Source organism: Prionailurus bengalensis, chromosome C1 (genome assembly GCF_016509475.1).
Source record: "Prionailurus bengalensis isolate Pbe53 chromosome C1, Fcat_Pben_1.1_paternal_pri, whole genome shotgun sequence".
Classification (NCBI taxonomy): Eukaryota; Metazoa; Chordata; class Mammalia; order Carnivora; family Felidae; genus Prionailurus; species Prionailurus bengalensis.
Window position 1 is genome coordinate 25475182 of NC_057345.1, and position 13372 is coordinate 25488553.

The following is a 13372-nucleotide window of genomic DNA, read 5'->3' on the forward strand; positions in this document are numbered from 1 at the left end:
ACCAGGGCTCCCCCCTGACTGCATTGCGTAGAGCTGTAGTGCATTCATCTGCCCTGCTAATACACCATTGTGTGACTTTACCACAATTTTTCTCATGTTTTGGTAACATGTGCAAGAGTGTCTTTGGGGTTAGTTTCCAGGAATGGAGCTCTTGGGTCACAGCATGTGTGAATATTTAACTTTATAAGACAGTGCCCCGTTTCCAAACCTCACCCAGCTCTCTGGCCTCTTCTCCTCTGTTCACAATGCTCCGGACTTGCTGGCTCGCCCACCTACCAGTCCTCCAACCTGCTAAGCACTCCCCTGCCTTGACACCCCTCTGCACTGGCTGCTCCCTCTGCCAGAAATACCCACCCAGCTCTGCCCAGGGCTGGCCCTTCTCATCACAGAGGCCACAGTTCAAGTTCAGGAGGCCTCTTCCCTCACCCCGCTTCCTAAAATAGCAACCCACCCCATCACGCCCCTTTATATTATATGGTACGTAGTGCTTATTGTTGTCAGAAATTATCCTGTTTATTGTCACCAAATGGAGAGCTTCCTAGAGCGGGCACCTGGCCTGTCTTGTTCCCACTGTATTCCTAGCACCTGGAGAGGTTACGCCGCTAAATATTTGTTAAATGAATGCAGATTGAGTGAATGAGTCACATTCCTTGGCTGGATCCCAATGTGCCATTTCTTCTGGGCACATCTTGGGCTCCAGTTAATCGTCCCACCTTGAACACAACCGTACTTTCCTGCTTCCTGTTCTCTATTCTGTGCATCCCATCCATGGCTGTCCAAATCCCTTCCTTCTCCTTGAAGCTCATTCTGAGATGTGTCCATGAAGCCTGTATCCTCCTGGAAGGTGTCCATGGAGCCTGCCTCCCGTGTGGCATCTGCTCGCTCCTGCCACTCTGTCTAAGCCCTGTGTCTGTGAGTAGGGGATATGTGCCGTGAGGACAGAAGGTTATCTGTCTCACTCATCTCTGTCTTTCCATAACCACCCGCCCCAACTACATGGGCCTGCTGGGAAGTGGTGCTGTCAGTATGTGAGAATCTGCTCTCCCACATCAGGTTTTTGGATTGGTGTAAGTGCCTTCTGTTTCTGAATGGGCTCCTGTGTGGCACGGTTCAAAGAGGCAGAGCGCTTCCTGTCTCCAGCTTCCAAGGTTTTGTGTCCCACTGGTGCTGCCCCAGGGAAGATCCCTGAGTCTTTCGAGGCTGACAGCGATGTGAAGGGACAGGAGGCAGGAAGGCCCGATCTTGGCTGACCTCATTACCTGGTATCCCTGGGAATTGTTCTGTATCCCAAACTGCGGCACACCGGGGTCTGCGCACATGGTCAGCGTTGGGTCTGGATTGCAAAACAGAGAAACAGACCACACGGGCACTGAAGCTTTCATCGCCTCCGCTCACTCTGAGAAATAGGGGTAGGAGGGGAAAATGGAGCCAGATCCTGCCTCCCCCACCTGTTGGTATCTCCACCCGAGTCATACCCCCGGGCTATGTGATCCCCGGAAGCAAGTTCACTCTGGCTATTTCAATATCACACCCTGCTTTAAGAAGCTCAGAGGAGGACTTGTTCCCTTTTGCAAATGAGAGCACTGAAGACAGGGAAGGAAAGGCATCATCTTGGGCCTGAGAGAAGGATGCCCACCAGCTGGGACACTCTGCCCCAGACCACCTCTTACCTATGCAGCTGGGCTGGGTGCCACTCCACGTCCCGTCTGACTGGCAAAACCTCCGTGGTGAGCCCACCAGCACCAGAGGGGGCTGGCAGGAGAAGGAGACAGACGACCTGTAGGAGAAGCCTCGGTCCTCTCTCCTCCCATGGGCTGGGACGCCAGGATCTCCGCAGAACACGGCTGGAAAGACGAAGGGAGAAAGGCAGGTCTAAGTTGCTTTCTAGAACCCAGTCTGCCACCCCAGGCTGGCTCTCCTCCTGGTTCTACTTGAACTCTGCACACGGGGGCAGCCCCGGGGAAAAGATCACACTTGCCTCTCACACATGCTGCCGTGTGCTTCCTCTCCTTTCCATATTCAAACTGCTTGTTAATAATCCCCCAAGTAATGAAGTAATGTTCTAGGAAGTGTAGAACGTTGAGAAAAAATAAGCTAAAACTCACTACCGAAACTTTTTTTCCATTTTGATGCTCATTCTCTTCTAGCCTACGCTCGGCTGTATGTAACCTTGGGCGTGGCTGTGAACCCGATGTCCAAGTGTTGTAAACCCTGCTTTGTTTGCTTATTAGCATGTAAACACTCTCCATGTTAATGACACCGTTATCACAACTGGCCACGTATGCAATGAAAGGTTGTGCCGTAACTGTAGTTTATCATAGCTAATCATTTGTATTAGCTATTTTCTATTATTATAACCTTAGATGTTATAGGGCTATTCTTTCCCTGGTAGTGTTTTCTTAGGGGGATTCTCTAGGACTTCGTATGTTTAAAGGTTTCAACGTGTTTACAGGTCTTGACGTGGACTGGAAATGGCTTTCCAAAGAGTGCATTTAAGCTGCAGTGAGTAGTGTATGAATGTGCCCATTTCATTGAGGTCATCAGGGAGATTCACTAAAGAATGATTACCAAATTCAAATTGTGTGACAGCAAATAGAATAAAGGCAGGCCCCTCTTCTGTCCCTTCAGCTCACTGTCTTAAGCGTTTGCATACATAGTTTACTAAAAATTCTTATTTCCTTAGGACGTTGCAGAAACAGACCTGTGTTTTAAAGGGGGTTGCCTGCAAGAGTGATTTTGATGCCTTTTAAAATAAGCACAAAGGGATTCTACCTGTAGTTTTGTTCTTAGAACCAATATACTTTTATTTATTAAAAATTTTTTTTAAATGTTTGGTTTTTTTTGAGGGAGAGAGCTCTTGAGCAGGGGAGAGGCGGAGAGAGAGGGAGACACAGAATCCAAAGCAAGCTCCAGGCTCCAAGCTTGTAAACACAGAGGCTGATGCGGGGCTTGAACCCACAAACTGGGAGATCGTGACCTGAGCCGAAGTCGGAGGCTTAGCCAGCGGAGCCACCCAGGCACCCTGAATCAATATACTTTGAAACAGCTATCAAGCCCAAAGATAATAAACAACCAGTGGTGTGTGGTGTGGTGTGAGTAGGCCCAGGGGACCGCCAGCACTCTTGTGTCGTGTTGGTCGGAAAGCACGCTCAACTTGCACTTCTTTTCTGTAAACACTTGCTGTGGCAGTTCTACAAATCGCCAAGCCCCGAACAAACCAGCTGCTGTGGGGAGCAGCCGGATGGGTCTTCACACTGTTAATGTGCTCCGCTTAAAAGAAAGGGCCTCATGTCGATCATATGTGGCTCTGAAGTTCCATTTATTGAAGCAGTATAAAATGAAAAATTAAATTTTATGTCTATTCTTTTCTCCTGTCTTCAAAGTGCTAGTGGTGATAGCATGAGCTATAAATTTGAGTGAGAGTTTCAGAGAAAATTGGATCGATGATTGTTTTCAGACTAGACTCTGTCACTCACTCGCTATGTCAGGTCCTTTTTCTGAGCCTCATCTTCCCCACCAGCCACCAGAGAAGGGACTTCTCCTGCCCACCTCCCAGGATATGTCGTTGTGAGCATCAGATGTGACCATGTGTGCAAACGTCCCTTGAGGAGGCAACACAAAGCACTGCGAAATGTAAAATGTTGTCTGTATGGATGTACTGATGTGCTGTGACCTCTCAGTGGATGAGTTCACATGTGGGTAATCAGAGCAGAGCTAAAGGCCCAGGGTGACTCTTCTTCCTCATTCCTATTTTGCTTTGAGTTAGATTCACTTCCTTCTCTATTAACTTTCAAAGACCATTTATTAAACACCTTTCAGCTCCTGATTTTCTGCTGTTGCTGGAGGCAAATAAGTCTGCAGGCATGAGCCCTGCCTTCTGAGATCTTGGAATCTAAGTCAGATAACACAGGAGGGTGTAAAAGATGAAAGGTACCAATTTTCAGTAACATGGCTTGAGCATCAACAAAATTGACTGAAAGTACACAAGTGCATTAGATACTCAGGAGAAGAAATGGAAGTTGCACATTTGGAAATGGTGCAATCGGGGGTGGCAGGGCGGCAGGGAGAAGTCAAGTTGAGAAGCTCTTTCTTAAAAACAGGGGTGCGGCCCAGCCAAATGAGAAGGTAGCATGGAAAGAGCTGAGTGGATCTGGGGAACATGTAGAAAGTGGGTGAGGCTGAAAATGAATTGATCCTGATCTGCTACAGTATGGGGACAAAATCCTTGACCATGTTTAGGGAGTTCTATGAGGAAGAATGGTGTTACGAGGATACATTTGCAATAATACAGCAAGAGAATGACCAGGTTTGAGAAGCAGGTCTACAGAGGAAGAGATGCAATCTGGAGGAGGGAAGAGGAAGCACCAAGAACTGTGGGAGGCCCAGATGCAAAGTATGAACCAGTGATAAGAATTCCACGGTTTACTGCACACCTCAGTGGTCAGCCACTTGGCCATGGTAAATATGTTGTGGAGCACAGTGGGTGAGAAATAAAGATATCTGACTTCTTACCAGCAATCTACAAGAAAATGGGCTACCAAAGGCAAAGCTCCCAAAGATACCACTTCAAGCATGAAGAACACCCTTGATGCTATGATATGAATGTGAGTATGTGCACGGAGTCAAGAGGTTCATAAACATAACCAAAATAAAATGGAAGCAGGACCAGCAGGCTATGCTGGCAGAATCCTCTATGGAAGCTGGTGAGTCTAGCCTAACCAATCAGAAGTCAGTTACAGGCCGAGTTGACCAGATGTCGCCAAATCCAGAAGAGGCAGCTCAATGAGCAAGTACAAATGGATGACAAAGAAAGAACGGCTCCATCTTGCTGATAAGGAAGGTGAGGCCAAAGAAAACAATGAGATACCTTTTAAAACTTCTTGGGCTAGTAAATATTAAAACATATTGGCAAAATCCATTGTTAATGAGGATGTGAGTCAAGACATATTCTCATAAACTGCTGGCGGGAGTGTGAGTGTGCTTTCTAGAAGACAGTTTGGCAACAGGTGTCAGGATGTAGAGAGTGCACGCCTGTTGGTTCAGCATTTTCTCTCTCTTAGGACTTCATCACAAGAGTGAGGAGATGCTATCCTCAAGAACATTTATTGCAGGACTGCTTCTAACAAGATTAAAACTGGAGAAACCTAAATTCATCACCAGTAGGAGAAGATTAAACCAGTTGTGGTATCTACAACAAAGAAATGCTTTATGCTATTACACATGATGATGTGTAGATCCGTATCGAGTGATGGAGAAAGGTGGTGACGGCCCATCAGGGAAGACAAGTCATGAACTAGTAAGCACAGCATGATTCCAAACCGTTTACGGAAAACTGCACACCTCCTGCTATCTATGTAAGAAAGCGTTGCGGTCGGTGTGGAAGCACAGCCAAGAACTTAACCTGGGTTATCTTTGGGAAGTGAGAGTTCAGATGACAATTACATTCTTCTTTGTATTTTCAGATACGGTACTTTTTTTTTTTTTTTATGATGACCATAATTCATTGTTCAAAAGCAATTTGGCTATTTCTTAGGAAGAAAAGCAAGGTTTCTGAGTCTACATGCAACCCTGAACTTGTTACCTTCCTAATGTTTTTCTGAAGGTGTGCAAAGGCCTGAGGGGTTAACCGTGCATTAAATGCTGCCTTTCTTGCATCCACTTTTTGAGCTGCTGGTTCTAGTTCCTGCTGAAATTTCCCAAATGGAAGTGAATTTTCAGAGGCACCCAAACAATGTCATGGGTATGTTGGTAGTTTTCTACAGAATTAGATAAATGCCAAGTAGAAAAAAATAGGTCCTAGTGTTTGTCTAAAGCATGGGCACCAACAAAACCTTCTAGGGCCCAATTATGTGCTATGACAAGAATAAGGGAATAAAAATAAATGGGATAAATATAATGGATATATATTTATTCATTATATATAATGAATATATATAATGGATAAAAATAAAAATAAAATGGGATGGAATCGGGCTCCTGGGGACAAAATTAGGCCAGGTGGATAAGAAATAAACTCTTTCACCAAAAAGTCATGAATGCTCCAGGAATCTTTTCTGCACAGGCTATTTTCCATAAAGACACATACATTTCCAGCATGGGTCCCTTCCAGATCTTTGGGAACTATCCTATCCAGCGAACAACGTTTCATGTTAAGAAACACTTCCCTTATCTCCAGCTTCATTTCCTTCCAATGTCACTCCACAGTGTCCACAGCCAGAGCTCAGTTAGGATATTCTCCTTATTTTCCTTTAAATCCCCTCTAATAGCATCTCTGACAAAGCTCGCCCCTGATTTTGGGGAGGGCACTACCTATTCTAGGCCTTCCAGTAGCAAAGCTCTGAGGTGGGAACGGGCAGGAGCCAGCAGATAAGATGCACAAAGGCCCTGGTGAGCAACTTACGGAAACACTGAGGCAACTCTCCAGTCCAGGATCCATTCCCTTCACAGGTGAGCACCGCAGGCAGGGACAGCTGGTACCCCTCCAGGCAGGCATACGTCACGCTTGAGCCCCACATGAAGTCAGACCCCACCACTTTCCCATTGGGGATGAGCTGAGGCGGTTTGCATATGATAGCTGGGGGAGGGGAAGACCAAAGCATGCTGAGTTCTGGTGCCATCCTAGGAAACCAGGCCCCACTCACCCAGCTCCGATGTCACCAGCTACCCTGAACCCTCTGGGACTCTGGGTTAAGCAGGGAGAATCAGGAATGCCCCCTCTTACTTTGGGAGCCAGGGTCCTTTTGCATTTTACAATGCCCTCAAGTGTGACGACCCACTCCTCTCTTTGCATGGCCCTCCCTTTGATGTTCAAAGCCCAGGCCTTACCTTGGTACCTCTGACTCTCTCCTTGCAGATGTTCAGGGACCAGTCCTCACCTCACACCCCCCATGATAGGATGTTATTAGGGCTCTGACTTGTCACCTCCCTCCCTTCTACATGTTCAAGGCCCATGTCTCACTTTTGTATCTTCTTTGGCCCTCTGTCCACATGTGCAGCCCTCAGACACACCTTTGCAGACTGGCTTGGTACCATTCCATGTCCGGTCCTTGGTGCAGCTCAGCACAGACACCCTATGTGACTCCATCATGTAGCCAGGGATGCACTGATATGTCACAGTTTTGTTGTACCTGAAGTCATTGCCCAGCCGGAGGCCATTGGCTGGAATCCCAGGGTCACCACAGTTTATGACTGGGATAAGGGAAATAAAGCATTGTTCGCTTTCAGTACAGACCCTGTTTCTCCCCAGCATTCCAGTACCATCCCTGGTGTTCCCTGCACATGTCCAGGAGGGAAGAGGGTCAGATCAGGGATGCCCTGTCTTCTCACAGACTCCTGGTTCAGTATTGCCTGTTCTAAAGTCACTTTGATCAAGTCTGCAAAGGCCTTCCTGCATCCCCACTGTCTTCACCCACACCATTCTTATGCATCCCAGCAACCTGGGCTATGAAGACCATCCTTATTTAAAGCCCACCCCTTCTAAGAGGAAGTACCCAGAGGCCTTAGCTCCTAAATGAGGCTGGCGCCCAGAGAGGGAAGTTTTCAGGTTGATAAGCCTAACTGTGTTATTGGGCCTCACAGGACAATTTGTCTGCTGAGGGGCGCATGTCACTACTTGTTGTTCTGCTTAGGAGGCCCCTGTAGGGCCAGCGGCTTAGAAGCAGGGCCTTGTGACCTTGCAATGGCTGTATCTTTGTTACAGTATCAAGTGAGGGTGGGGTTTGGTGAGCTCTGGCCTCCCAACAGAAGTGAACTTGACATGGGGATTTAGTCAGAGCTTGAAGTTATAAGCCAGGGCTTGGAAAGGGGCCGTGTTTTCAGATTCCTTTATCTCATCCCTTCCCTCCATCTGGGTCCCACAGTGACAGTGACATCCTTCCCGAGGAGAAAGGTCTGGGCCTGCCCCTGAGGGGAGCAGGAAAGGGGAGCAGGAAAGGGGAGCAGTGGAGCTATCCCAGGCTTGGGAGCCAGGCTCGGGGTGGGTGGGGAATGGGTCCAAGGCTGAGAGGAACCCACAAAGATGGCAGACGGTGGCAGCTTTAAAGTGGGAAGAGAATCAGGCTGAGCCTGGGGAGTTTGTTTTAAAAGAGAACAAGAATGGCCAAGGAACAGGCTAGAGCCTGAGAAATAGCAAACGTATATATTCTTAACCTCCCCGAGCCTTGGTCACATCATATGTAAGTGGGGCTCACAGTAGCTACTGGTCAAATGGCACAATGTATATAAAACAAGACCCTCAGCTCAGTGGTGGTCACACAGTCTGTGCTGAATAATTAGACACCATCATTCAGAGATGGGTTCCCCAATGTAGCCAGCCTCCCAATCTCCCACACACAGCCTTCTTTGGCATGGAGGAGACCAGTTGCCTTGGCTACCACTTGCCATGGAGACCAGAGGGCCTGGGATCTTACCTATGCACTCTGGGTCACTGCCTGTCCAGGTGCCATTGACCGAGCAGTGTCGGCTGAGCAGGCCCGTGGCGTAGTAGCCTTCCCGGCATTCATAGACGATGGAGCTGGAGAAGCCCAGGCCATCACTGAACATGACTCTGGCATTGCTTGGAGTACCAGGGTTCCCACAAGAGATCACTAGGAAGCCAGAGGAGCACATTATTCACCAGAACAAGGAGAGGTGTCACCCGGGGGACTGAGAACGGCCCAGAGTGCAAATCACGTGCCCTATAAGAACCCTGTGATTGAAATGTCTCTCATGCTGCTTTCAAGATGAGATCTGAATGAATTTTTTTTTTAATTTCTAAAAAGTAAAGACTATATCTATTTTATCATCCCACCTAAAATTTTAAATAATTCCTTAATATTACCAAATATCCAATCAGAGCTTAGTTTCCTTAATTTCCTCAATTGTCGACCCCCCCCCTCTTTTTTTTACAGTTGATTTCTTTGAATCATGATTCAAATATGACATCTGATGGGCATGTCTCTAAGACTCTTTGAATTCAGAGAATCCTGTTACCTCTCCTATAATTTATCTGTACAGAAACCAGGGCATTTCTCCAGTGGAGTTTCCTACTTTCCAGATGTTGCTAACTCCACCAGTGAGGTATCGTTTGACTTATTGCTCTGTCCCCTGCAGTTCCTGTAGTCAAGTTCTGCTTCCTGGCAAGGGTACTTCATAGGTGGTTCTGTCTTTCCTACTGTATTGCACCAAGGGGCACAGCATGTTTGGTTGTTTCCTGGTTCAGGATGGCAAGGCTGATCATTGGGTTCAGGCTTGTCCACCCAGTCTGGCATTACAAAGTTGCCATTGGGTTTCACTTACTGATTTAAGCAGCAATTGCTGACTGTTGATTTATTATTTCATTAGGGGACAGAAAATGGTGATACTAGCTCTATCACTCTTTCTGCATTAGCTAGAGTTCTTTAATCAAGAACTTGCCCATCATCAAATATTTGCTTACCCTAAGATATAATTCATAAAGGAAGGCTGGATAATGCTTGATTTTTTTTTTTAAATCAGATGTCAGATAATGATTTGGTTTCCTAGCAAGATCCAGTGGTGACCAATAGTCATTTGGCTGTATGGATTTAAAACTTATATGTTGCCTCCCATTGCCACTATTATTATTGATGCTTAAGTTATCCCATCTTTGACTAGGGGAGCCTCTCCAAGTTGGCTCCTACATTCCTTTGACATGATCTCACTTGTCTGTGGTAGATTCCTCCCTGGAGTGATAAGATGTGTCATGTTCATGTTATATATTCTGCCCTAGTCCTAGAATCAGCCATTTGTCTAGAGAGCTCTGGTTCCTCTTAACAGAGAATGGATTCAAAAACCATAATCTGAAAGTTAAGGGTACTCATTGCTATGAGATCATTGTTGATACTAGACTTTTAGAATGGGTAGAGCTGGGACAATACACTTGTAAATTGAAAATTCATTATGAGTTTATGCTGATATTATTAATCCAAATTTAGGATTAAGAGTTTTTCCCTAACTTCTTTATTTTTATATTAGATCTCTTTAATGCTGAAAATCTTGGCAAATTTTGTTTTCAAGTAGTTTCAGAATATTAATATCAATATTATTACTAACGATCTGATTGCTAGAAACAATTTAAGATTTCATTGCCATTCTCCATCCTTAGGATATATATGCCATAGTCAAATGCCAATTTTTCCAGTCAGTTAAAATGATTCTCTGGGTTATTACATCACCAACTTAATATGTAGTTAGGTTAATTTGTTTTCATCTTGATTTTGATATTTAGAGATTGCTGTTTTCTAGGTTTTGCTTTAATTTTACTTTACTAAGTACATACAACATTCATGTGGTCTGAAAGTCAAATCTACAGATGATTCCTTTTTAACGAGCACAACAGATAGGCCTTAACACCCATGGGTTCACCAAGTATTTGTGCTTCCTAGGTGCTGGGAACACAGTAGTAATCATATCCCCTGCCCTTGAGGAGCTCAGTCCATCTTAAGAACCTACCTACAGACAGTTGAATTAAAATATGATGTAATAAGTGTTATATTTGAAGGAAAAAAAACACACTAAGAAGGGAGGAGATAATTGGGGCTGGAGATAGGAATCTGAGTAGTACCTTGAAAGGTAAGTGGGAGCTTGTTAAGGAAAGTCATGAAGAATCATATACATATCATACACACACACACTTATTCCAAAAGCATTCACTTCCAGGTCCAGACTCTCAGCCACCCACTTTCTGTTCCCTGAACACTCCTGACATGGTGCGTGAGTCCATGCTGGGATCTGAGTGGCATGAAAGGAGACCTGGGTCACAGTGGATATTTAACAATGCACAAAATTCTCCCCCTGTTGATACACTTTACAAACCTCTTACTATGCCTGCAAACTCCTATGGAAACTAACTTTGCAAAAGCACCCTCAAAGGCAGGATTTCCAGGGATGCCTGGGTGGCTCAGCTGGTTAAGCGTCTGACTCTTGATCGTGGCTCAGGTCCTGATCTCATGGTTTGTGAGTTTGAGCCCCACATTGGGCTCTGTGCTGACAGTGTGGAGCCTGCTTGAGATTCTGTCTTTGTCCCTCTCTCTCTCTCTGCCCCTCCTGTGTTCTCTCTTTCTCTCTCTCTCTCTCTCAAAATAAATAAATAAATTTTAAAAAAACTATAAAAAAAGGACTTCAGGCAGACAAGTGGGAGAGGGCATTAGCTCCATCTGTATCCTTTGGTGGGAAGGGGTCCCCTGATCAGGGGCCAGAATGTCTTCCCTGGCTCTATAAAACTACTCCACAACCTCAATGTCAAGAGCCATTCTCTGACCAGCTCAAGCCTTCTGGGATTCATTCTCTGGAGATATTTTGGTTCTAATGGGACCTATCATCTACTGATCCTACCACTTTTTCACTGCCCCTTCTTCCACTCATAATCCTGCTCCCTTCTTATCCAGCACAGGAGCCAAGATCCATCATAATCCCCACCTTGCATATACCCGCACCTCTCTGGCCACTTGCTGCCAGCGTCTTAGCTGCCTGATAAAACCCCGACTGTATACCTAACACTTCACCTACCCTGTGCCTGCACCTATGGAGCAAAATGTGGCTGAACAAAAACACAGGCCAATGCCGACTACTCTCACTTTAAATCAATGGCCTCATACAGAGAAAGACAGATACCATATGTTTTCACTCTTATGTGGATCCTGAGAAACTTAACAGAAACCCATGGAGGAGGGGAAAGAAAAAAAAAAAAGAGGTTAGAGTGGGAGACAGCCAAAGCATAAGAGACTCTTAAAAACTGAGAACAAACTGAGGGTTGATGGGGGGTGGGAGGGAGGGGAGGGTGGGTGATGGGTATTGAGGAGGGCACCTTTTGGGATGAACACTGGGTGTTGTATGGAAACCAATTTGACAATAAATTTCATATATTGAAAAAAAATAAAGAAGTGATGAATAGATAAAGAAGATGTGGTTTATATGTATAATGGAATACTACTTGGCAATGAGAAAGAATGAAATATGGCCTTTTGTAGCAACATGGATGGAACTGGAGAGTGTTATGCTAAGTGAAATAAGTCATACAGAGAAAGACAGATACCATATGTTTTCACTCTTATGTGGATCCTGAGAAACTTAACAGAAGACCATGGGGGAGGGTAAGGGGAATAAAAGTTACAGAGGTGGAAGGAGGCAAACCATAGGAGACTCTTGAAAACTGAGTATAAACTGAGGGTTGATGGGGGATGGGAGGGAGGGGAAAGTGGGTGATAGGTATTGAGGTGGGCACCTGTTGAGGATGAGCACTGGGTGTTGTATAGAAACCAACTTGACAATCAATTTCATATAAAAATGTAAAAAAAAAAAATAAATCAATGGCCTCTTTCCTTAAGTGAGCCCTTGGTGCTGCCTGGCAATGATCTACATCCCTATTCTATTCCCTGCCCGCCCCCCTTGCTAGGTGACTATTTCATATGGTCTCCTTCCTCTTCCAGCACTTTGTCATATACCCTTACACTCAGCTTCCCAACTAGGAGAGTGCTATGCAGGCTGTATTTTAAAGAGAGACAGAGAGAGATCCAGGGAGCAGCTACAAAAAGTCAGACTCTGGGGAGAGAGGTTTTAAAATAAAGCTATTTTCAGAAATTTAGGAGTGTGTGGAGAAATATATTTTCCCCACTGGACCCACCCCAGGGAACATCAGGAGGGGCTTCTATTACCTTTAAAGGGTCTTTCAAAAATTAGATTTGTATTTCTTTTGGCACTTTGGGTGCTCGTTAAACAATCCCTTCCCTTAAACTAAACTCCAAGAGGGCGAGGTGTGTCTGTCTTGGCACTGTCGTGTCCCAAGCACCTACTACAGTATTTGGCACGTGATTGTTGAAGGTAAATGGGAAATAAATGAATAAACAGGCTAAACTTAGTTCCTTCTGGTTTCTTCCCTCCTTAGGTGAGCTCAGGGAATCTTTTCATCTTTGGATCACTAATGGGCAGGACTGAGAACTACCTATTGATGACCATTATCCTCCAGGCCAAGGGTTCAAATGGGGCCATGTATTTTGTCTGCGAGTGTGAGGGCAGGTGCTTGGGAATAGGAAGACGGGGGAGGAGCAGCCGGGGTTGGGCAAAGGGGAAAAGCAGAATGGTCACATACATTACCTCCACACTCAGGCTGTGTGCCGCTCCATGAGCCGTTGGCTTGACAGGTCCGCTCAGATGACCCCCGGAGGGCATGGCCAGCTTCACAGCTGAAGCGCATCAGACTGCCTGGGGCAAAGCTATCCCCCAAACGGATGCCGTGTGCTGGGATCCCTGGGTCACCACAGATTCCCATGCTGGTTCCTGTGGACCAGAAGCAAACAAAGCCCATTGTTTCAGCATTGAAGAGGTGGCAGTGGGGAACCGGGAGAGAAAGATATTGGACCCCAGGAATAAGGAGGGT

At 45.8% G+C, this 13372-nt stretch overlaps 1 protein-coding gene across 1 annotated transcript in view; it reads right to left on the bottom strand.

Annotated features, from left to right (window-relative positions):
• The window catches only part of CSMD2 (CUB and Sushi multiple domains 2), a 543771-nt gene that overhangs the window by 22384 nt on the left and 508015 nt on the right, over nucleotides 1–13372 (bottom strand). The window contains 6 exon segments of the mRNA XM_043573327.1: nucleotides 1260–1333; nucleotides 1671–1844; nucleotides 6401–6574; nucleotides 7009–7188; nucleotides 8409–8585; nucleotides 13090–13272. Of these exon segments, the coding sequence (XP_043429262.1) occupies nucleotides 1260–1333; nucleotides 1671–1844; nucleotides 6401–6574; nucleotides 7009–7188; nucleotides 8409–8585; nucleotides 13090–13272 (962 nt within the window).